At 43.5% G+C, this 25,203-nt stretch overlaps 1 protein-coding gene across 19 annotated transcripts in view; it reads left to right on the forward strand.

Moving 5' to 3' along the window:
* Positions 1-25,203, forward strand: part of MAGI1 (membrane associated guanylate kinase, WW and PDZ domain containing 1) — a 644,617-nt gene that overhangs the window by 596,976 nt on the left and 22,438 nt on the right. For 12 of the 19 annotated variants that reach the window (XM_047747236.1, XM_047747238.1, XM_047747240.1 and 9 more), the window contains 6 exons: positions 2,074-2,105; positions 12,570-12,786; positions 16,638-16,721; positions 19,607-19,698; positions 21,315-21,507; positions 24,055-24,348. In XM_047747236.1, the coding sequence (XP_047603192.1) occupies positions 2,074-2,105; positions 12,570-12,786; positions 16,638-16,721; positions 19,607-19,698; positions 21,315-21,507; positions 24,055-24,348 (912 nt within the window). The remainder of the gene's footprint in view (positions 1-2,073; positions 2,106-12,569; positions 12,787-16,637; positions 16,722-19,606; positions 19,699-21,314; positions 21,508-24,054; positions 24,349-25,203) is intronic. The other 7 variants (XM_047747244.1, XM_047747245.1, XM_047747246.1 and 4 more) reach the window with 1 other exon arrangement.

Below are 25,203 nucleotides of genomic sequence, written 5' to 3' on the forward strand. Positions count from 1 at the left end.
CAGTCAGCTAGGAGGTCAGTCTGGATTAGAAAAACATCTGAATTCAAAGACGTAATAGTATACAATTTTGAAGTCTGTCCAGTGACCGACACTAAATAATAAAATTCCCTAAGGGAATCACATTAATGAACACATAAAAGCGCCTAATAATTTTTGAAGAATAATGACACAACCAAATTGCTTAACACTTACTCTCCTCCACAGGTAAAGTATTTCCCCTCCTATGGTTTCCGTATGTTAGCATGTTGGGCAAATGACTTTCTCTAGTTAGAGGAAGGTGACTGTAACCCCTTCCTTTCCAAACGGTGTAAATTCACAAGGTAAGGTGTCATGGTTGACATTTCAGGGGCCTACTCTGTGCCAGGTATGAGGCTTTCACATGTGTTGTCCTCCTTGTCCAGATTGTCCTAATCCTGTGACATGAGCCTGACTCTCTCCATTTTATAAACTGAGGCAACCCACTGCCGGCTGCCTGTCTGAGTTCGCCCAACTTGAAAATGTAGTAGTCTCCTTGGATCTGGTCCTCAGACCTGTCAGAATGTCCTAGAAGATAGCGTTTATACTGCAGACTCCTGGGCCCTCCTCAGGGTGGGGCCCGGGATTTTGCCTTTATAACAGTTCTTCAAGTTCTCTGTATGTCTTCAGAAGTCTGAGAACCACTTGGCGAGACCGTGGTGACCTCGTTTTGATGATGTGATGAGCCTTGCCAGAAGAGTTTCCGCAGTGCCTTTGGGGACGAGTAATCCATGGCCAGTCATGCCTCCCTTGCAGTGGGCACATTAGCAGTGCTCCCCTGATGGCTTCCTCCTACTCACCCACTTCCCTTGCCTCGTGTTACTTGTGCTGAACTTAGCACAGCTCACGGTTTGACAAGTCACTTCCCAAAGCATGGAAATCATCACACTACAGAGGGATCATTTTCTAAAAAAGGTTGAAGTTGCCAGTGCAAAATCCTCAGATCCCAAGTATATCTTTGGTGCCCAGTCCAGATGGAATCCGTATTTTGCATTCAAACCCTCGCTCAAACCCAAAATAAAAAATAAATTAAAAATGAGAGGGCAGCTTGCAGAAATGATTACCTTTGAAACACCATTATATGCTTTTATTTTCCTTTCTAGCCCTCTTTTGCTGCACTCCCCAGTTGGCAGATTTCCCATATGTCTGCTCCTAATCGCTGCTGACTTTTCTAGAAGTGTGAGGCCAATCACCAGCCCCTTCCAGCTCTTCCCCTCCCACGGAGGATAGGGTTCCAGAAGAGCCAGCAAGGATCAGTGAATACCTTATTCTCTGCCTTTCTCATCTTCTCGCAGCTCCATGAAATTTCTCATTCACTCCCCAACAATCTCCTTTCCCCTTAAGGGTCTGACACCAGCTAGCTTCCTTTCCAAGCTAAATAGGAGTGTGCTTGGGTGACTGACATGCACGGAGAGGTGTGCCCATGATCTGGAGGGGGTCCTACACCAAGTTGAATTTGTGTTCTCTGCTGGCAAAAGAGCATCCTTTTTTGTTTTTGGTGTTCGACTCATCCAAATAAAGAAGGCATTTCCTCTCCTGAAAAGCAGAGGGGGGAAAAAGGGAAAGAAATGATCCAAAAAAAAAAAGGAAAGAAAAATTTAATTTTAACCATGTACTCCTCTGCAACTAAATATACACCCCTTCCTCTGTCCTGATTGGTCCGCTTCGATTGACAAGTGGATCGTGTGGAAAGGAAATATCCTGGACTTAATTGTAAGTTAAGTCTCTCTTAATCCAGAAGAGCATTTGAGATTCTGTCCAAGTGTTCAATTTCCCAGGCCGCTGAGGTCTGTGAATTTCTTTTCCCAGCCTCCAGGCTGCTGCAGTACAAGCCAGCATAGCTAATGCAGATAGATCTCCTGCCTCTCGCTCTCCTCCTCCCTCTGCTTTGATTCGATATGAACAGCCTGGTAACTCCGATGCTGGGGAGAAATCTGACATAACTCCGCAGATGGCTAGGTTGCCATGAAACACCTGGGGATTGTTTTTTAAGGAAAAGGTAACATTTATATGCTAATGATTTCTTCCCCTCTACCCTCCTTGTTGCATTTTTTCCAGGGTTGCCAGTTCCCAAGAAGAGCCCAAAGTCGGTAAGGACTTATCAGTTACTTGGTTCTTGTTGGGGGGTGGGAGGGGCGGTGGGGCTGGTGGTGGGAAGGGTCGCTGTCTGGCTTGACTTCACGAAACGTGTTTTAGAATAGGTGAGGGAGACAGTAGCCTGGACTCATTTTATTAAGTTCTGGGGGTCCTTTTGATAGAGACGGTATTGGGTTTATCTTTTAACTGTCTAGTGATTTGTGGGCATGCTGCAGAAGCCAGGTTAAAGAATGCATGTTTGGAATCCTCTCTGTATAAATGCATTACAACTCTCTTGCAAATGGATGAGTTTCTCCGGTATTTTAACTTGATACAAATGCTATTGTTTCCTCTGGGAGGGGGGTTGGGGAAAGCTCCACCTGCTTCCTGAGTAGGGTTGCTCTTAACTGGTGTTTCCATCCCTTCACATGGGCAGATTCTCTCCCTGAGCTTTCTTATGCATTGGACGATGAATTATTTACAAAATTAAAAAGGCTGCAGGTTTAAAGAAGAATTGCCCTGCCCTGTATATATATATCCATGCTCACATGGAACAACGTTCACTGCCCCAGCACTGAGAATAAGACATTTCCTTGCTGTCGAAATGTCCTTTGTTGTTTTGTTAGCTTTAGCAGCATTATGCTGCAGGTATAGGATTTAAAAAAAAAAAAAAATCAATGTTTTGCTGTCCTTTCTAATCTGGTTTCCCTGAAGATGCATTACCTAGTTGACATATTAGCTAATAGCTTAGAGGCTGTGGTGTTTTGCTTGGTGGTGTGAGCTTCTGCTCCCAGAGCACTGACAACAAATTAAAAATGCTACTTCAAAACTCAAAATCTGGAACTACAATGCCTGTGAAATTGATCCGGGAGAAAGAAGCTTCCCCCATTCATTAACATTAGGACAGAGAGAGGGTACTCTCACGGGGCTTGGGCTATTGGGGAGAGGGAAAATGTGCAGCTTTCTGCCATCCGGGGAAGGAGAACCTTTAAAACTTTGCAGCTCACTGGGGCTGCAGCGGGATTCTTTCCACCTGTCTGCAAGCCTGGTGGCGAGAGGCAGAAGTTTATTAAGGAGATGAGAGAGGGAGTTTCCTGCATTCTTAAACTCCGTTCCTAAGTTGTCCAAAGAGAAAAACCTGCAATAATTGATGGGATTCCAGTGGCACAGGGCTGTGGCGACCGGAACATGTGACTCTAGGGCTGCTATCCTTGTCAGTTCGCGTTAATGTTTCAGCTGAAAAGTGCTGGTAGGTGTCGACATCGGAACCACAGAGATGCCTCTGTGTGTGTGTGTGTGTGTGTACAGGCACACACACGGCATATGTGTGTCCTCGGTCATAGAAGCCTATTCAGCCTTCAGAAAAGAAGCAGATCTGGAAGATCTGTCACAGGCGCTTCAGTTAGCCAGCCTTTTTTCTCCCACGCCCTCAAGCATGCCGTGTGATGCACAGACTTCTTTTATACACCCAACGGGAATGGAGTCTTAACAAGGAGCATGGGGCGGGGGGTGGGGGGGAGGGTGGAGTATGAGTTTTGCACAGGGAGCACGACATCAAGTACCAAGGGGTTCTTTTCGGGTTTGCATCCTGTTTAAACTTCCTTGGCCAAAGGATTTCTTCTGCATCGTTTCTTCCCCAAAGTGTTTGGGGATTCACTGCTGAACTCGAAGGAATATCAAACAGGTATAGAGCCTATATTCACCAAGTCAGTTAAGAGAATTCCCTGTGACAGTTTATTTTTGTAGAAGCCGTGTCATTAGCAAGTAGCAAGCCAATTACTCCGGCTGCATTCCTAGGAAAAAAGCGTTCTTAACGGCTTTGCCCACAGTCTGCTGGCTCTTAATTACCACAAGCTAAGAGACTGGTGGTGTGTTGCTGGGTTCGAGAAGAACAAGCCCCCAGCCTGGGGCTTGTCCTTACCCGATTTCTGTGCCAGGACGGGGATGATGGTTTTCACAGCATTGCTGGCACACCCGGGCAGCTGCCATACAGAATTCGGAACTCTGAGCCAAGGTCCGTTGTTGGCGGTTGAGCGTTGCTAACATCTGTGATCCGTGGGAGCTCTGGACAGGTGGGTTGAAAGCTGGTTCCCTTCCCCAGTTTGAATTTTGATGATGTCCTGCCAGAGAGACAGATGATGATGGGATTTCTCTGGTGGGGTTGGGGGGAGTCCCTGGGAAAGCTGGATGTCGTGTTCCCAGACAGCCAGTCACACAACGGCAGATAGAGTTAGTTGTGCAGGCTACGTAATGAATGCACGCGGACAGTGCCTGAGGTTGTGATATGCTGAGATTTACCATTAGTTCTGTGAATATACTGTCTTGACCTGGGACCATGTTTCTTCTCTTCTCTTCGAGGCTCCTGACATTGTTGCCTTGCTCATGTGACTGACAGCTCCTTCTTGTCCTCATACTTTTTTTTTTTAATGTTTTCAATAATTAAGTAGTTGGGCTTTTATTAGAACAAAGGGACTTTTTGATCTTGTTTCCCCTTCTGGGCAGCCTCTACAGCTTACTTTTCATAAGCAGTTTCTTCTTTTAGATTTAGTTTAAATGTTGAGTTTATGGATTCTATACTCACTGGGAACAATGGCTGTGTCTTAATAAAATGTTATTAATTTAATACCTGGACAGCCATAACATTAGGAATTTTCCTGCCAAATGGCAGATACAAAAATAAGACAAAAATAAAAATAATAGTTGCTATCAGGTTTTAGACCTCACTAGGAAACGGATTCTGAGGCCCAATTTAATCATCCTGGCTGGAAACTTATCTAATTGAGACTCTCGTTCTGAATCACACAGGAGAGTTTTGTAAGAATTTAAAACTCTAAGGGCACCTGGCAGTCTCAGTCAGTAGAGCATGCAACTCCTGATCCCAGGGTTGTGAGTTCGAGCCCCATGTTGGGTGTAAGGGATTACTAAAAAAGAAGAAGAAACTGGGGGGGGGGGACAAAAAAAGAATTTCAAACTCTAAATAGACAGCAAACCCTGCATTTTAAGGCAGTTTTCACTTTTGTTTTCTCACTACATCATTTTTGAAGTATTCCTTCCCTTTCTGCCTTCCTTCATCTGTCCCATCTATCCATCTGTCCATCCATTTAGTTAGCAGTTAGTATCAGGAATCTAGTGTCAGATTTGGTAGGAGGCACTGGAAATACTATGATAAGTAAGTTGGTCAGGTGCCTTTCTTCAGCAGCTTACAAACAAAAGATGTTTTGATTGCTTCTTTCAAAAAAAGGAATCATCGTCTCAAATCACCATAATTTTTATGCGCTTGTTTCAGCAACATGTATTTATTGAGTATCTTCTATATGCCAGACCTCGTGTCTGTATACAACAGGATCTAAGACAGAAAACATTCCTGCCTTCATGCAGCTGGGGAGAGAGAAACAGTACCCACATAAACAGCCAGATCCATACAGATCTGCTTCATGGGGCATAAAGTCTGAAACTTTCAAAAGATCAAAAAGCAGAGAGGGGTGCCTGGGTGCCTCAGTCCGTTAAACATCCGACTGTCGATCTCAACTCAGGTCTTGATCTTAGGGTTGTGAGTGCAAGCCCCACATTGGGCTCCATGCTGGGTGTGGCTCCTACTTAAAATAAAAATGATAAATAATAAAAATAAAAAGCAGAAAGATCATGTAGAACCAGGGACAAACATTGAAATGAAAACCACTCAGCTCTTTATTCTAATTAAGGTTGACATACTGTGATTGAACTGTGGAATTTTTCCAAGGCCCCCAGCAGCCTGAGCAATGTAGGAAACCATATCTACTTAGCTGTTACTGTCAGATCCAAGAAAGCATACCATATCCATAAAAGACACAAAATTTTCCCAGTTAACTAAAAGACTTCTCATGTAAAGTTTTCATACAGGGGACACCAAAGATGGGAAAGACCAAGGAAGCCTGTCCTCTTCACGGAACTGTTTGCAGCAAATGCAGCAAGCTGAAAGGGATCAGTAGCGTCAGGTTTCTTTTCCATTGTCCTCCATTCCTTTCCCCTGGAAGGGATCCTAAGGACACTGCTGACAGCCAGTTGTTAAGAGATGTGAGGGAGAGATCTTCAGGGAATATGCCTAGCAAGTGACCCCAGCCAGAATCACCCAATTTCATGGACCCTGCCTGTTTCTCAGACTCTCCTGGTTGTCATAACACCTCAGAGCCACTTGTCCCACAAAGAGGCAAGAGTACAAGTCATTAAAGCTCCCGCAGGCTCCCAAGAGAAGCAGAGAGTGGTAGAGGGAAGAAGAATTAGGATCGTTTCTATAGTCTCCTTGCCCCTCAACTTCTTACAGCGACTCATACCCTCAACCCCTTGGAGTCTAGAAAATAAATTTTGCCTTTTTATCAGATTTCTTTAAAACATCCCTTGTGAACCAAAATTTGTTTTCGTATCCATCGGTACCTTCCTTTCCTTCCCATTAATTCCTCTTCTCTGCCCTTTTAGAAGAGATTATTTGACTTAGATCCATAAATGAGGAAAGGAAGAGACAAGGACCATCCTCTGCTTTGGTTTGGAATCGAGTCCCTGATTTTCACACAACCTTTAATGACATTGGCCTAATATATTATCAGCACTTGGAGTTTTTCCTGTTGTCCATGTAAATCACTGCAGTGGCCTTCAGTCTTGGCAGATAAGTGAACTGTAAATAATTTTGCTTTAAAATGGATCGATTTGTCATTTTTAAGCCACATGAATTATTTTCATCATTTAAGCTCCTAAGTGCTGTCTGTATTCATTTGCTCTTCCGAGCAAATATTTTCAGCTCACTTTATAAGGACCTTCATTTTGAAATCACTCTGTGAAATACTGATGAGTTGATTTCCCCCCCATTTCCATTTGCAAAAACCACTGCATCTTCCCAATTTCCTTGGGCTGTCAATAGTTAAGAAATCATTTGTGCTGGGAGATTGGTACAGTTTCATTTTAAAAGGTCTTATGACACAAGTTTATGGCTAGTGTGTGGCCAAGGACTTTTATGGAGTTTTGAAAACTCAGCCCATTTCTTTCATCCTAGTCAACTGATCTGATCTTTAAAAGTAAGAATTGTCCTTCACAAAGATCTGAATAGTGACAAGAGCTAACATTGGAAATATCCATCTCAGTATGTGGCACATCTTTCCAACTAGTTGTTTGAGCTGGAGAGCTGGGAGGTGGAAATCCATGTTTCTAAGAGGTCCTCCCCCTCCTTTTCCTCTTGTCTACCCTCCCCTCAGTCATTCAGGAATGCCTATTGAATCTGCACCAAAAAGTCTTTGATGTCACTTGTCCCTCCCCATCATCACTGCTGTTCCCTAGTGTAAACCACCTCGGGCCCCTCCCATGGACCACACAGTAGCCTCCTGACCAGCGCCCTACTTTTACTCCTGTCCACACCAACCTAGTCACCCCTCAGTAATCAGACCGAACTTTCTAGAAGTCGCTTGGCTCCTGGCAATCTCTGTTTGACGTCCATTAGTGAATTTCATCTCCCCGGAGCTAAGAATGAGTCCCAAACTCGAAAGTAGATACCCTTGCGGTATCTGGTCTCTGAGTTCATCTCACGTCACCCTACTCCCTTGCTGTGTCGCTCTGCCTTCTCTCTGTTCTTCAGACCGCCCAGACTCATTTTTGCTTTGAAGACTGAGCACATGCTGCTTCCCTTAATGGGCTGTTCTTCCAGAAGCTTCTCCCTACCACCTATCTAAAGGACAATGCAATATGTTGTTATCAAACTGTTAAGATTATTTGATTACTGTCTATCACACACACACACACACACACATCTAAATACATAAGTATAAATTCTCAGAGTTTAGGTACCATCTTTTTCTTTCTTATCCACTGTATCCACAAGAATCTGGCTCATAGGAAGCGATGAGTATGTATTTACTGGATGAGTGAATAATGTAATGTTGGTAGTTCCTAATAAGGGGGCCTCGTCTGGATGTTCTGTCATTTGGGTGCCAGATGCTTGCACAGCGCTAGTATGTGTAGAATAACAGACTTGAAAATGTATCTCAAACTGCAGATATTTCTCTTTGGGCCTGTTTCTCACTTAGAGAAATGAGGAGAAAGACAGTCCCATCAGAAGCAGCTCCGACCCTGGGCTATAACTAGCTGAGAAGTGAGTTTATTATCATGCTCCAGGTCTTCCCTGGGAGATCATCCAGGCTGCTGTAAAGGGGACCAGTTGTCTTTAATTGAAAGATACATAAACTTGACTTCTCCTGGAGAGTTCTAGGCTCTCATCAGATAAAAGACAACATCATAGCTAATTAGCATGCTCATGGAAAGTCAAAAGGCATATTTTGAACTCTTGTGCAAACAGAGCATAGCTTCAAAAAATTTAGAGTACCAAGATATTAAATATAGAATGCATCTTCAAATTAAGTCATTTCCATAATTGAACTTAGGAAGAAGCACAGAGTGAGGTTAAATCTTATCAGGGGAAAAAATCCAAACAGCTCCCACATTGTTGTGCATTAGCCCATTAGTGTGGGTTCGAATGTGTCGTTTAGTGACAGCTTTTAGTGGTGGCATCATTTTTTGGGCATATTCTCAGGATGCTGCTTTACTTTTCTTTTCCAAATTCAGAACAAAGTTTAGATGGCATTTAAAAGGGATGCAGAAATGCAATTTCAGAGACAGTTTTACAAACTCATTCCACATTCTGTCATTTTTGTGTTAAATTGGACCGAAGTGAGTCATTTATTGGGAGGTGAGAAAGGGTGTTCAAATTTGAAAAGTGGCCCGAGCCATTTCTGGCAGACTTCATTTGCATATTTGGGTAATGGCAAAGCCGGATCTTTGGTTAAACCTGAGATTTCCCTGTCCTCTGTGTCAGAGATGTGTTACAGTGGGACAGTCATCAAACAGTCTTGGGAAGCTGTGATGTGACAGGCAGAATCCGAGCACATGCATCTTGTGGGCGTGTGGGTAAAAGCACAGGTGCGTTCTCTGTGGGGGGTTAGGGGGGAAGTCCAGCCCTTTATGTGATTCTGGCAGTGGGGCAACTCTGCCAGTAAGAAATTTTTCTCCAGTTCAGGAGGAGGGAGTGAGTGGCCGAGATTATAGTTAGGTTTGCAGGGACAACAGAGTGACCCCGGGAAAGAGGAGTATGATGTTCTCTCAGATAACCCTGCAGTGCGGCTCCTTCTGGGTCCCGGGGAGGCTTTGGGGGGCGTCATCTCAACAAGGGGGAGCTTGAAGCTGCAGGGGTGGCGACTGGCTACCTGGAAATGAATTTAGTGTCAATGGGCCAATCCCCACAATCTGGCATTTGCTACTCATTTGAGGAACCTAGGTGGGCACTTGAATGGAGGGATACAATTCTCTAGGTGAACTCAGAGCTTCTTCACCTGTTGAATTATTTGCTTCTGTATTTAGACTATCTTTTCCTCCTTTCCTGAGAGGAGAACAAAACCAAAACATGACCAAAATATATAAAAGAAGGACGCCTGGCTGGCTCAGTTGGTGGCACGTGCAACTCTTGGTCTCGGGGTTGTGAGTTCAAGCCCCACGTTGGGGGGTAGAGACCACTTAAAAATAAAATCTTAAGAAAATATATATAAAAAAAGAGAAAGTAACAGTCTCCATTAATTCTCCTTATCAGGGTTTCTTTCAAAATAGAAATAGCTTTAAATTTTGTCTTGACTATAACAAGCATTAACGATGCATTATAAAAAGTAGACAATACAGGAAGGTATAAGGGGGGAGAAAGGTATCCCAAATCCCATTTTTTTCTTTCTATGCTAGTGTATTCACACCAAAAATGGGCCGGTGCTGCATGTGCTTCTTTATAGTCGAGACCCTCATAAAGACCGCAGTGAGGAGAAACACAGATTTCCACCCACATGGGAAAGAGAGTGGGGGGAATGTATCAGTCGTGAACATTTCCTGGCTCTGAAAGTCTTCAGCCTGTCGCCAGGGGAAGCAAGAAGGCAGCTAGAGAGCTTCTTGGGGCAGAAATCAGACAACTGGCCCCAAGAGCCAAGTTTGCTGTCAGGGGTGGTGGTGGGGGGACGACTGCTGGATATTGGCGGAATCAAGGCTCTACTCCAAGTCTTTGATGTTCTGATCCAACCAGGTCCAACCTGAGCATTTCGTCCTCAAAAGCGAGCAGTGGTGACATGGGGGCTGGTGGTGGTTGTTCCCGTCCAAACCTCAGTGTGTTTTCCCAGTACCACTGGAGCTGAGTGAATTAAGCCTCTTCTAGTTCTACCAAGACCTCTTTGCTAGTTTAGAATATGGGCCTCCAATTTCTCCTTCAGGCACACCAAATACAATTGTATGTGGTCTATCTTGCTTCATTAACTGCCTGCCTAGTTTTCCTCAGCTTTGAAGCCTTACCAAAATCTATATTCAAATCTGTAATCTGTCATAGTCAGGGGTAAATGGAGTTTTTGTCCTCCTTGGGCTTTACTTCAGATACTTAATTTCAAAGCAAAGACCAGAACGGGAGGGAGTCGAGGGGTTGAGATTTAAACAAAGGGGACCTTGAAAATTTCCTTGGAGATGAGGAGTAAAAAGTGGAGGATACCTGGGGAGAGAGCAAGGAACAGTTTTGATAGGATTGATTGTAAGACCAAGGGGAAGATTTTGATGCTATACTTGAACTTGAAAGACCTGAAATGCTCCGGATCAAAGATCTTCTAAACCACTTAAAAAGCATATGCCATACAGGTTCTTTAAGAGAGGATGGAGATACCCCTTCTTGTCCCTTGACGATGCTCTTAAGCAGGTAAGTCTAGGGACGTAGCATCCAGTGAGGGAGAGGCAGGATTCCCGAGTTTTTATTTTGAATGGGAGAAACTAAACACCTGGGCTTACCACCCTCTTTTATTCAAGAAAATAAGAACTGAAGTTATTTAGTATCCTACCAGGTATTTTTCCTCCCACTAGGTTTTGCTCTGCGTTCAATCAACATTCAAAGAAAGAGCATTTCATAAAATGAGAAGGGTCTTTTGCTGAGCAGGTTTTAAGGAACAGGAACCTGCTTATTCTCTTGAAGTTTAACGAAACTCTTTCCCTTTGAAAACTGCTTGGACTTCGGACAGGTTGCAAATCTGGCAAGGCCACCTCCTGAGGTCAACCCATACATAAAGTTTGGTCTTGGTTTTTAAGCAACAGCAGTGTCAGGAGATCAAGAGGTGAAATGCGATGCCTGCAAAATTGATTAGCTAAGAATTATGGAAGCTCTTCACATGAAAATTACTTATATGCTTATAAGTACCAGTGCATTCAGAATGCTAGGCATGATTTTTTGAAAGGTCTCATCCCTTTTCCTTATAGTGTAGAAGGACTTCTGGCAAATCTCCAGGTAAAAACTGGGCATTTTAGGGGCGCCTGGGTGGCTCAGTGGGTTAAAGCCGCTGCCTTCGGCTCAGGTCATGATCCCAGGGTCCTGGGATCGAGCCCCGCATCAGGCTCTCTGCTCAGCAGGGAGCCTGCTTCCCTTCCTCTCTCTCTGCCTGCCTCTCTGCCTACTTGTGATCTCTGTCTGTCAAATAAATAAATAAAATCTTAAAAAACAAAACAAAACTGGGCATTTTATTATTGAAAGATGCAAAATGCGAAGTCCCCAGGAACATTTTTAGCCCTGATTGTATTTCTTCTGGATTTTATAGCCTTACAGATAAATCACCCCTGGTATTTTGTCTTAACATATTTTGTCAAAAACACGAGGATGTGGAAGTGATTGATACATGTTTTATCTCTCCCTTGAACTTCAAACTCATGTATCCAGTTGCTAGGCCATCTCCAGATGGATGTCTAATAGCTCAAATTTATAAGTCAAGAAATGAACTCTTCCATCTTCAGAGACCCAAGTGATCATCCCCTCATCTCTGCTGTATCCATAAAAGGCTACTGCAGTCTTCCAAGAAGTTAAAACAGCATAACCGCCCCCCCCACCTCCATTTTGAAGCCATCCTTGATTCTTTTCTCTCACACCTTCCATTCAACCTATTAGCCAATCCCTTGGCTCAACCTTCAGGATATAACCGGGATCTGACCGCTTGTCTCCATCTCTGCCCCATTACCCTGGGCCAAGCCATCATCTTCTCTCACCCAAATAATTACAGCAGTCTCCCAAGGTCTCCCCACCTCTAGCCTTGCCCTACGACCTTTTAAAACAGCAAGGGTGACCACAAAATAAGGATACTAAATTGTTACATCTTGTAATACGTGCACCCAGTGTCTTAGCTGGGAACCTGTGATGAAAATTGGATTTGTTTTCCGCCACAGCCCAGAGAGCAATATGGTTTGTGATTATGTCTTTCCATCTGGCCCACCCCTCTCTCTGTCTGCCAATCACCTGGGGATTTATCTGCATGCAGCATTAGCTGGAGAAAGATGGAAGCCAAAATGTTGTTGATATATTTATGTATGTGTGCATAGACGTGCTGAACAAAAACAAGCCGATGGAAACACCCACTCAGAGAACCAATAACAGTCTCCTCTTCTTGCTTCTCTCGCTCGCTTGCTTTCAGCAACCACTGGAAAGAAAAGACAGCCAGAACAGTTCTCAGCACAGCGTCTCCTGCCACCGGAGCCTGCACACGGCCTCCCCAGGCCACAGCACACAGGTGCTCCCCGAGTACCCGCCTGCAGAGGCCCCCACTCCAGATCAAACCGACAGCTCTGGGCAGAAGAAACCAGATCCTTTTAAAATCTGGGCCCAGTCCAGGAGCATGTATGAAAACCGACGTGAGTAGCACCCTGGCTCCTGTCTTCCCAAGACCCCTGCCCAAGGCTCCAGCTGTCTCTTGGGGCTTCTTGAAAATTGATTTTTCAGTTTATAAACAGGGTAGAGGTAAATCACAGTGAGAGGCGAAAGCTTCTCAGAACAGTGACAGAATCTGCTGGATGTTCATGGAGGTCCATTTATGTGTTCTGTTTGGGGTGGACAAGATGTGGGTGGTGGTCAGATAAAGGGCCTGGATAAAAATGGATTTATTTTTCCCTTCCATTAAAAGAAGTGGTAGATAAGAGCTGCTATCTCATTAACTCTTCCCTGTGTAGAGACTATGGCATGTTCTCATGAAACAGCTCTGATGTACAAGAGAACACAAATATGATTGGTTTGGATTGCAGGAGTCATGAGAATGAGATTAAATGCTTTCTTAGTGGTCTCCTAGTTTTTAAGAATACTGGTAATTTCTTTTTTATATCATTATCAGTCTTTGTAAACATTCCCCTTAGAAAGGAAAAAAGAAAGCAGCAAGTGGTTTGCACTTTAATTATTTATACTGTGGTTAAGTGTGTTCCTTTGGCTTCACCTTTTCGATAAATATGAACTAGGGATAGCATACGTTGTAACTTTTTGGCCCCGATAAACCTAACATTGCCTTCTTGTTACATTTCTTACTTTTTATTATGAGATGATTCCAAGGACCATTCCCAGTAAATTAATCATTTATCCTACCATTGTCAATGAAAAGCTCCCAAGGTGCTTTAATCTTAGGGGATGCAGACTAACCCATTTCGGTGGTTACTTTACTGACGGTTTCTCGTGGGCGTGGTTGGCCAGGATGAAGCAGCTCTGGAGGAAGGACATGCACTTGTTCATGTTGGAATTGGAGAGAATGTTTAATGAAGTCTGGCGAAGGGTCTGAGTAAAAGTGGAAGAGAAGAGAATCACTCTGTCCATCCTCTTTGTTACCCCCTCCCATTCCCCAGTTCTGGCACAAGTTTTCTTTATAGCCATAGCTGTGGTGGTTTCTCAGGCAAAGCCCCCGTGGCCCCAGCCTCTTGCCCACCCACTCAGACTTGGCTCTGAAGCCTTTCCTTTGCTGGCTGGAGCAGTTCCTCTGTGACTCAAACAAAACAGGGGAGCGAGGCCAGCATCCTCATCTGAGAAGGAAAGTTGGCCACATTGCGGGGTGAAATTGAACAGTTAGGGGGCACAAGGCAAGTGTGGAGTCACGATGATTACCAAATTTTGGAAGTCACTCAGGAGTCCCTCCATCCTTTTCCTCCTCAAGGGAGAAATATCATTGCCTTCTTAGTATAACAGTGTGGGGAATTAAATGAGCTGTTTTGGCTAAGGGTTCACTATGCTGACAAAAGCCAGATAATTTGAGTAGGAATTTATTTAGTCCTCAGTCTAGAAAGACCCCCCAGTCTCCCTGAGGCCAGTCCAGAGGAAATGAAGTTCCATGTGAAACATCCCTCGTAAGCATGGTTGCGAAGTCTGAACCTGCGGTCTGTTCTCCCCGTGTCTTCTCACTAATTGTAGTGATTTCATTGAACGAATGTTTCCCAAAGAGGAATATTTTCACATTCTTTTTGCATTTCTCTCTAACCATGGGGCTCCTCCAATCAATGGCCCAACTTTAGTTGATGTTGAGATATTGCTTTATTGACCAGGCTTTGGCTTTTCTCAATACAGGACACGTTTATGACTTTCTCATGTGTGAATTCTGGGATAAAATAAATCGTGTTCTGAAATCCTGGTCGGCATCAAGGATTGACAGACCACCCTAACACATCCATTTAATAGGAGACTTCGGCTCAAATGCCATTTTCACCTTGATGGAAGCAGAATTCCTTAAGAAATTCGGTATTTAACAAAAATTTGGTGTTTAATCAAATTTTCCAAAAAGTTTTTTGTTTTTTATTTTATTTATTTATTTTTTTTACCCAGAAGTAAATAGTAAAATATATACTCTTACCCTACAGCCAGCTGCTTATTTAAGCATTGAAATTATTCAGGTGGCTGTCAGATGGAAATATTTGGAATGGGGCCAGTTTTGTCTTCACTTTCTGTAACATCTATGGAATAGGATCTAGCAACCCAAATGAGAATCAATTTCTTTTTGGTGATTGGAGGTTCCATAATTGAGGGATCATAGCAACCTAATTGATGTTAAGATTCACGTGGATTTCTCCCTCACCACTCAATGAGGGTAATGGTGAGACTTCTCCCCCCAATGGTAGTTGTTTGGTCTGTGTCACAGATTTTCTAATTTTCACAGTACCTGCAAATGAATGTACCTCAGTCTTGTCTTTTTATTTGTATTTTGTTTTATCCCAGATCTTTTTCTCCTATTGCCTTAGATTGTTTTATATCTTGTCCTTTGGGGTGGGGGGGAGGGGTTGTGGAATAGAATATGTAGCCTTGTTAGATGGGATTCCCTGCCCCTCCCCCAAGACATACTCAACACCCTACTCCAGGAAAAAAACAGGGAAGTGGAAGTCAGGAATAACACTTCAGTTGGACCCAAGTTATCCTCTTTTTAAAAATATATTTGTCTTCTATTTCATTTTATTGTGAAGGGCAGTGTGAAGATTAACATCATTCCTGATCAGATTCCTTCACGTGGTCTTAATGCTGTGCAAAAACACCATATTCTTGAAGGGCCATCTGTCACAACACCAGTGTCAAAATGAATCCGTCTGAATTGCAGATGTGTTAATAAATCCCTTTGAAGGGCTTAAATGTTTAATTAAAAACAAAGGCAAGCATGGAAGTCCTTTAAAGCCATGTTGCCTGCTTTGTCTTTTCTCTAGGAATAGATCAATTGCTCACATGTCTTGAAAAATGACACTGATGCAATCTTATTAGTACATGTTCAGGAAGACCAGCTAGCATACACCAGTGTGTACTACAACAGAAAGTCTAAAGCTTGCCATTGAAACAGCACCTGTTCACAAAATAGTTTAGAAAGAAAAAAGTCAAAAGCTATTGTACCAACATTGTAGACCTGTCCTATTCAGGAGAAACATGCTTACACATTTGGAATTGGTCAATGAGATCTTATATTGTAGTGAGTTTAAGGACATTAGTCGTACTTCTAGATTTTAAGAGCTGTTATGACAGTTCTTATTTGTGTTTTGTTCACTTCTTGGCCAGATCTGATGATTTGTGTCTCCAAATAAAAGACGACTCTGGGGGCACCTGGGTGGCTCAGTCGGTTAAGCGTCTGACTCTTGATTTCAGACTGGGTCATGAGATCGATCGAGCCCTACGCTGGGCTCTGCGCTTGGAGTGTGCAGCCTGCCTGAGATTCTCTCTCTTCCTCTCCCTCTGCCCCTTCCCCCCACCTTAAAAAAAAAAATAAAAAAAAAAAAGACTACTTTGGTTGAATTGCCAAGAATTCATCTGAACAGGTATTAGTGCAAAAATGAATTCCATTCGGAATCTTTAAATAAATGCTTTGGTGTGGCAGTAACAGAAGTATACTTAATTTTTTTTTTTTTTCCAAAAGGAAATCAGGGCTTAGACAAACCTGAAGTTAATAACTTGATTAAAACAAGGTCAGATGAAAATGCATACTTGAGGGTATAATTAAATAGGAAGAGTCTGAGATGGTAACAGTAGTTGTATGAAATTCTCAGTGGAACAACTCTAAATACCAGCTTTTGACAAGAAAAGCGCTATGAAAAAAGATGGGGGGGAGCCAGAATCAAACTATAGTCTTTTAAAATCCACAGCAGCCGTGACCTTTACTGTGAAAGCTTAAGTGCACGTTCCTTATCAATCAAACCTAAATTAGAATGAACTAAGAGAAAGCACATACATTAAGCTTTGCAAAACTGTGAAATTAATATTGCAGCTATGTCACCTTCGCCTGCATCGGGATTGAGCAAGGGGGAAAGAGAAAGAGAGATCAATTCCACGAGTTTTGGAGAATGTCAGAGTAAGGATCCGCTGAAAACTTTTATTTCTCCATTATTATTCATACTGTCTGATGTTGCCATGGGTGGGCGTGGGGTTGCTGGGGAAAAACTCAGAAACGGGAGGGAAGAAAGAGAACTGCTCTGAACAGAAGTGTTATGGCACTCTTGTTGACCACGCACGGACCAAAGACAGGATGAAATAAAACGTGATGGGCACATTTTATCTAAGTCTGGAACTTTGTGTCTGTAGTAATGGAGACACCAGGAGGTTTCTCTGCAAACCTGGTGATTCCATTCTTTGTAATCATCAAAGGAAGTCTTTTGACTGCTTTATTGAGTTGTCCCTGGCATTACTAAAGGAGATAACTGCAGACATTGTCCCCTCTGCAGGGACTTACAAAGGAAGAAAACTGGACAAAGTTTTCTTAGTTCTTTTTGATTCAGTCTCACTCAAAAAAAAAAGAAAAGAAAAGGGTGATATTAATATCAGAAATATAATTCTTCCCTGCTGCCTCCTGAAAACTCCATTCTTGTAAAATCTGCCCAAAATAAAGAAAAGATTAAAACATTTGTTGGGGCAGGGGTGGTCTGGAATCTTCAGTGCCCCTGAGAAGATGTGGCAGCAGAGAACACAAAAGAGAGAAATCCTGTAATTCTGTAACACGGTTCCCCGCTGCTTTATTCACCTAGGTTATAGATTTGGGTACTTGGAAATGGAACTTGTTTGGTGGAAGAATATAATGATAAAATGCCAAAGTCCAGGTGCCAAAAGACTTTCTTTGTAACATGTCTGCGTTGGTGTATTGTGTTTGTGTCTGTGTTTTCTTAGCTCATCGTTGGTATCTTCAACATCTTTGGTGTCCTTGGACATCTTCCTTTTCAACAGGAAGCTCTTCAAATAAATTTACCATTTCCCCCATTGATTCCCAGATGCAAGCGCTATTTTCCGATGGACTAAACTGTATGATAAGCCTACATCTTTTGGCCACAACCACCCATACATATCATGACATCTGACACCTAAACGAGCAAATGAAGGCAGAAACTCGCTACCTTTGGTGTCCCTGTAGCATGAGCAAGTGTTCTTGTGTTAAATGATGCTGAGAAAAATGGATAGAGGCTGGAAATCTCTGCAGAGATCCTTCCCTTGTTTGCAAAGGGCTCAGCAGACTTAAGGCAGAATCTGCCAGGAACCTAGTGCTGGCCGGAAAGCACCCGTGGTCTATTTTGGAAATAATCCTCCTGCCTGAGTGAACCCAATACAGAGTCCCACCCTGATTTAATTTGTTGTTTCACTGAGGCTATTAGAGCAAATATCCTGTAGCCAGCTACTCGAACAGAAAGAAAATATCATTACCTTAGCGTGCTCAAGAAAATATCTTTCTCCGATTGTGTTGAGGGGAGTCCTATGACATAGCTAACTGCACGTTCCGTGGGGTCTTACAACTTAGCCTCCACAAGTACAATAAAAAAGCAATGGGCATAAAGCACCCTGTAAAGCCTGGGGCATTAAGATAGCTCAGGCAAAAATACTGGATTCAACTTCTCTGACTTGTACTTACCTGTTCGTTTAGTTTCTTCTCTCTCTGTGTATTCATATACCATACATTTGAAGGCAGTGGGTGAGTCACTCTTGCCAACTTGAAATCCCAACAACTGCCTTCTTCCCTACCTCACTGCACAAAATTGAAGAAGACGAGAACTAAACTTTCAGGCCTACACACTCCTCCAATCCCGAACCCAATTAATTAAGTAAACCAGAAAGTAGGTAGAACAGTATTTGAAATTCTCCTTTAGGGTTCACTGCCACTGAACCAATTCTTTTCGTTAAGTAAAAGATGTATCATTTTAAAGACCATAAAACATACTCTTGTATACATTAAAATATGAAAGAAGAATTAACGAGAAATAACTTTTGTATTACCTTAGTGAAGTGACAGAGTCGTGGTACATAGAACAGATTCAGGAAAATTTCAAGTAAAGTGAGCATCGTCTTACAGAAATGATTTTTCTTCTAATAAATGAGGTTTTTATTTTATAGCTCAGGCCCTTACTGAGTTTTCAGAGTAAAATACCAAGCTATTGGATATTAAGTGAAACTTACAATTTTAAAATATCATAGGCAAATTCTGGAGCAAAGCACTCATTCCAGGGATAAAATGAGAAAATATGGAAATTTGAGATTGAACATTTTTGTAGTCACCATTCGTGTTGAGAATATGGAAGGCTGGCTCCTTTTTGGTAATACGACTAAAATCATAATAAACTTTGAAAACTGGAAATATTAGGATGCCCAAGAGTAACTTTTGGCAAAAATGATCTAACAAAATCAAATTATTGGGTTGCCGATCTCGATTATTTTAAAGCAAGAAAAAGTGACGTCTTTCAAAAGTTGAAAACTCTTTTTCGCTCAGGTTGTTTTCTTTCACCCGCTACTTGGTCTAACATCAGATGACTTATCAGGGCTCCTGAGTCCCCAGAGCGAGCTTCTGTTTCCGTGGTCACTGTGACTCAGCGTGAGCTCCCTCCTCAGATGTGAGCACCCACTTTGTGGATCAGCACAGGGTGATTTTTAATTTACTTAAATTCTCTGGCAACAATACCAAGGACAGTGGACAACACTGACTTCTGGCTTAGTCCGGGATAATGGCTTGGGCTTGATTAGGAATTATCAAACTGTGATTAGTCCTTTGAAAAAACGTAGGGCTCGGTGACTGCTCCCACTGTTTCCGCCTGGTGTCCTCTTGTAATTTTATCCACCCAGATTATTTTGCTTCCTTCTCTGTTGGAAAGCTGTCATCTGCTCAAGCATCATCAGGGTTATTCCCATAACTGTGTTCACCTTAAGGGTATGCTTCCTTCGATCAGAGAAATCACCTCCCTCTTCCTTCTTTCTTCTCTGCAGTTCCGGACTACCAAGAACAGGACATCTTCCTGTGGAGAAAAGAGACTGGATTTGGATTTAGGATTCTGGGTGGAAATGAACCAGGGGAACCTGTGAGTCTCTTGCGTACCTCTGTTTTCTAAGATAGCGACGCAAATTGGCAGCAGTGGCAAATCACTAAGATTTGAGTCCGGCTAGGTGCAACACGGACTGTGGTTGCATTTCAAGAAGTGTGGGTGAGCTGTCGGGTTTTGTGGAGCTCCTTTTGTCTTGAGGAAGAAGAGACTAGTTCCCTCCTTTAAAGTTTGTACTCGTGGCAGTATTAAAAGTGGAAGCTCCAGCACCTGGAGCTCCCCACCCAAGATAATGAAAACAAAAAGCAAAATAATAGGCATCAACTAATAAAACAACTCCATTGTTTTATGGAGTTGGAAGCCCGAGCCTTCCAGCCAGATCTGTTAAACTGACCAGCAGGGAGTGGGCTTTGAGTATTGAGGAGCTAATGCATAGAGAGTGCTTGAGGAGACCTGAAAGATCAGAGGCCGCAGGACCACTGTCTTCACAAAGGTGGACAAAGAACCCTGAACAAGAATCAGGAGACATCCTACCTCCCTGACCCTCCATTCCCTCACCTTTAGAATAAATCTGTGTCACAATCCAGGAATGTTGTAAAAGGAGAAGAGAAAACTAAAGATAAACACTGTTAATTTCCTTATCATAAAAACAGCTGTTATTTTTTTGAGCACTTACTATGTGCCAGACCCCACACTAATGGCTTTTAACATGCATTTTCTCATTTCTCCATCAAGTCCCAGAATGTAGCCCCAGGTTCCAAATTATCAAATAAAGACACAGAAGGGTTAATTAATGTACTCAAGATCATAACCTTAGTAAAGGGGAGGGACAGGAAAGGGTCTGACTTCAGGGTCTACATTCTTAACCACTCCTTTGTCAAAGTTCTCTGTAAACTGTAAGTACCATCTAAAGGTAGTTACAGCATTATTATCTAGTGAGGAGGCAAGGAAAACACAAATATTTTCACTAAGGTTTAATGAAGGGTGAATGTAACAAGACACTAACTATAAAGACAGCTCTGCATGCCACTGCTGAAAGTACAGAAATGGGATGTCAAACCAGACTTTGCATGATTCATTGCCTCATTGAGCAGTATTTACGGTACATTCCCTATCGCTAGGCATAGAGCTGGACCTGTAAAGAAAAGTAGTATTACTATTACAATTTCCAGAGTTTTCCGGAAGGAGGGTTCTAAGGCAAACAGAGAAGGAGAAGAGATTTTTGCAAATGCAGGAATAAAGCAATGTATTTCTGCAAAAGGGAAAAAGACTGAGTCCTCCCCAGACCCCAGATAAAGGTCAAGGAATCAACCAAGAAACAGTGTTACTTTCGGGACGCGTGGCTGACTCAGTCAGTGGAGCAGGCAAGTCTTTATCTCGGGGTCGTGGGTTAGAGCCCCATATGGGGTGTAGAGATGACTACAAAGAATAACAATAAACTTAAAAAAAAAAAAAGAAATAGTTGCTTTTCCACCATTTAAGAATTACTGTAGCACCTATCACCATGGCCTGGTACCCAGTGGGTGCTTAATAAATTTAGGGCACAGAGGCAGACATGAACGAATGAATTGACTTGTTCTCAGAAATGTGAAGGCCATCAGTATAATAGTAAACCAAAAGGTCAACGTTTCATCCATCATCCAATTACTCCACAGATTTATATTGGTCACATCGTACCGCTGGGTGCTGCCGATACGGACGGCCGTCTGAGGTCTGGGGATGAATTAATCTGTGTGGATGGGACACCGGTAATTGGAAAATCACACCAGCTTGTGGTCCAGCTTATGCAACAAGCCGCCAAGCAAGGCCACGTCAACCTCACGGTGCGGCGTAAAGTGGTGTTTGCAGGTATGTTTTCGTTTATCCCGTTAGACAGCGCTTGGTCGCTGGATGCACCGAAGAGGCCCCCTTCCTGCGTCTGCCTCCTCCAGCATCTATTTTAGCAAATCTTTGCAAATGTGATTAAGCTCATACTTTCCAGATGGTTTGCTTCTCTCAAATCCGGCAAAACTACTGTCATTCAGAAGTACTTTAAAGTGCCATTCATGCACATTCAGCAAAACCTTCTAGAAGAGGACTAGTTGAATATATACTCCCTGTCCTCATCTCCCCGCCAACCAGAACTTAGTCACCTCTCCATTTGATGTTAATTCTCAACCAAAAAGGTCATTATAAAAGGCAGGAATGCTATAGCTTCAAGGTACAAGAACAAAAATTAGTTTTGTGCCACCAAGTAAGTTTAAAAAAAGTTAGTGATGGGGCACCTGGGTGGTTCAGTGGTTAAGCCTCTGCCTTCGGCTCAGGTCATGATCTCGGGGTCCTGGGATCGAGTCCCGCATTGGGTTCTCTGCTCTGCGGGGAGCCTGCTTCCTCCTCTCTCTCTCTCTGCTTGCCTCTCTGACCACTTGTGATCTCTCTCTGTCAAATAAATAAAATCTTTAAAAAAAAAAAAAAAGTTAGTGATGCCTTACTCTGCTGCTGCTGTCATGGGTGAGAAGCCAGTATTTGTTTCCTCTATAAGAAAGCTGTAGAGATGGCTGGTTCTTGGCCATCTTTGACCCTTACCCCCGGCCTGCAAGCTTTAAAGTACTTGGGTTCTCAAAACATACACACCCTTTCCAGCTCAACTCAAATAAAACCTTCCCTGTGAAACCCTCAGAAGTTCGCTCCTCCTTCCAAGTGCCTTCCAGTTTTGGCATTCCTTCCTTGCCATTTTTGTGAATCATGGTTTCCTTTTGTATCAGAATCTGCCATTTTGAGACAGCTCGTTGTGTAACCGTCTCCCTCCCATTCACTCACCGACGTCTTGAAAGCACATGCCACATGGGATGTTCACTGTCGGCAGCCCCCAGCTCAAAATAGTCAAGACAGAATGCAGAAAAAGCAGACTGTTGTATCACTTGAATTACTGAAGAAATATGACATGAAATATTGTCATTTCTTCAGAGCTTTAATATTTGTGAAACAGATGTTTACAAACGAAATTAACTGGCCCTTTGTTGAAAAAAAAATTGTCTCACTCACTTACGTGGCATATAATTAATTATAGAATTAAGATATCAGATTCCAGGGTGAGAGTCCTACCTTACTGAAACCGTGGAAAACAGTGTTGTTAATAAGTCATGGATTGTGCCCAGAGAGCTCACTGATGGCCTCAGAATATTTCTTAAAATGGTATTCCACACAGTCAGTAGCAGTCAGTTAGAAATGGCTTTTGAGATAGGATGAAAACGTTCGATTTCACTGATCCAAATAAAAATAACAGAGCTGTGTGATTTTTGTTTGTTTCAGATTTGTTTCTTAAATGTTAAATATTTGGGGATTTTAGCGCTAAGTCAGAGGCATGTTAAATCTGTAAGAAACATTAGACTGAATTCAATAAGCCGGTCACAAAAGGGCAAACCTGGTGTGAGCCCCTTATATGGTAGACCAAGAGAAGTCAGATTCATAGAGACAGAAAGCCAAATGGTGGTTGCCAGGGGTTGGGGGAGGGAGGGATGGTTTGTTAGTGTTGGATGGGTACAGAGCATCCATTTTGGAAGATGAGGTTCTGGAGATGGATGGTGGGGATGGTTGCACGTTGCTGTGACTGGACTTAATGCCACTGAACTATAAACTTAAAAATGGTTAAGGTGTTAAATTTGATGTTGTGTATGTTTTACCACAATAAAAAGAAATAGATGAAGGGAGAAGCTTCGAGAATAAATGTCTTAACACAAGACCCACATTTTGTGTGTGGCATCAGACCTGGGTCACTCCTGCTTATTATTTTGGCTATTTTGGTGTGCTTTATCCTGTCACCTGATGGAACAATAAAATGGGGACTCTGAGGAAGGCTGACGTACCCAGGAGTGTGATCAGAGTAGACAATGACATCGGGAAAGTAGGAAGAGAAGGAAGAGAACCTAAGTGTACCTCTGACGGGTGTTGTCAAGAATCCCACCGTAGGGTAACTTTAATGGTCCAGTCAACCTGCCCAGTCCGGTGTGATGGAAAGATGGAAAGCAGCGCTGTTTGGCAGGCTGAGCAGCCGTGTGACTCTTGAGGGTACTGACAGGTGAACGTGCGCTGAGGTCTGTGCTGTAAAAGTGGGGGTCCTCACAGGTGCGGACCACACCCGCGCTTCTGCTCCCCTTCCTCTGATTCGTGCCCTGGGAAGCAGTTCAGAGGGGCTAGTGGCAGCCACGTGGAACCTGAGCGGATGCTGACATTCAGTATGCTGTGGTCCCCTGGCCTGCCTTCCCGTGGGCTCCGGGCGGCAGCTGCTGGACACGGGCTACTTAAGGGAGAAGGGGCTGGGGCCTCCTTGCAATGCTGTGGCGCACGGGCAGCAGGCAGGCGGAGCAGGAAGGAGGGTGGCTGAGTCCGGCCCCCCACCCTCTCTCTCTCCTGCAGCCCCCAAAGCCGAGAACGAGGTGCCCTCGCCGGCCTCCTCCCATCACAGCAGCAACCAGCCCGCGTCGCTGACCGAGGAGAAGCGCACCCCGCAGGGCAGCCAGAACTCCCTGAACACGGTGAGCTCCGGCAGCGGGAGCACCAGCGGCATCGGCAGCGGCGGCGGCGGCGGCAGCGGCGTGGTCAGCACGGCCGTGCAGCCCTACGACGTGGAGATACGGCGCGGCGAGAACGAGGGCTTCGGCTTCGTCATCGTGTCCTCGGTGAGCAGGCCCGAGGCCGGCACGACTTTTGGTGAGTGTCCCGTCCGCTCCCCGGGAAGCTTCCCAGGCTGCCCGCAGGGAGCGCAAGGGCGTTGTGCTGCAAAGGAAAGAGGGCCAAAATCTCATTAACAGAAATGTCTTCATGCTTTTCGCTGCAGGTAATTAAAGTCTTAATTGGGGATGGAGAGTCTGTTCCATAGCTTTTCCCCTCCTGAAGGTTGGATTTCTTTCCTTTTAACCTTTCGACTTCCATGCAGAATGCGTGTTCGCACGCACACAACTTCAAGCATAAATGAAATTTGCTTGAAATTTGAAGAGCGACCCCTTGACAGTGTAGAGTGAGAAATCATGGGCAAAGAATGCCTTTGTGAGGTTCTGAGTAGGATAGCTCACCAGGCAGAAGTTTTCCGAATAAGCATATGGCTATAAAAATGCCTAGGGAATAGTACCAATAGAGACATTCATCAGCACATGAAGTGCCCGGTCCACCTTACTGTGTCCTTTCGATACTCTGTCCACGTCTGACATTTTTAAATGTTAAAAAATAATATTTTTACCATTATCTGCTTAAGAATCTAGTTAAGATCTGAGTTAAGAGCCATTTGTCTTCACTGCCCTTGAATCCCAGCAGGGCTGATTTTTCTCATCCAGATGTTGGGGGTTTTAGCAGAATATGGAGAAATGCAGTTGTCACCCTCTCAGAAGGTTAACTGATGGGTATACTAGCAAAGGCAAACAGGACCCACATGAGCCCAAGAAACTAGCAATCTGTGAATGTATTAACACATTATAAAAATGTACTCTAAAAATGATCCATCTTCCTCATTAGATAAAAAGTCACTTGTTAATCCCCCAAGCACATTTGTTCATTAATGCCGAATAGGAT

This window comes from Lutra lutra, chromosome 1 (assembly GCF_902655055.1).
Source record: "Lutra lutra chromosome 1, mLutLut1.2, whole genome shotgun sequence".
Taxonomy (NCBI): Eukaryota; Metazoa; Chordata; class Mammalia; order Carnivora; family Mustelidae; genus Lutra; species Lutra lutra.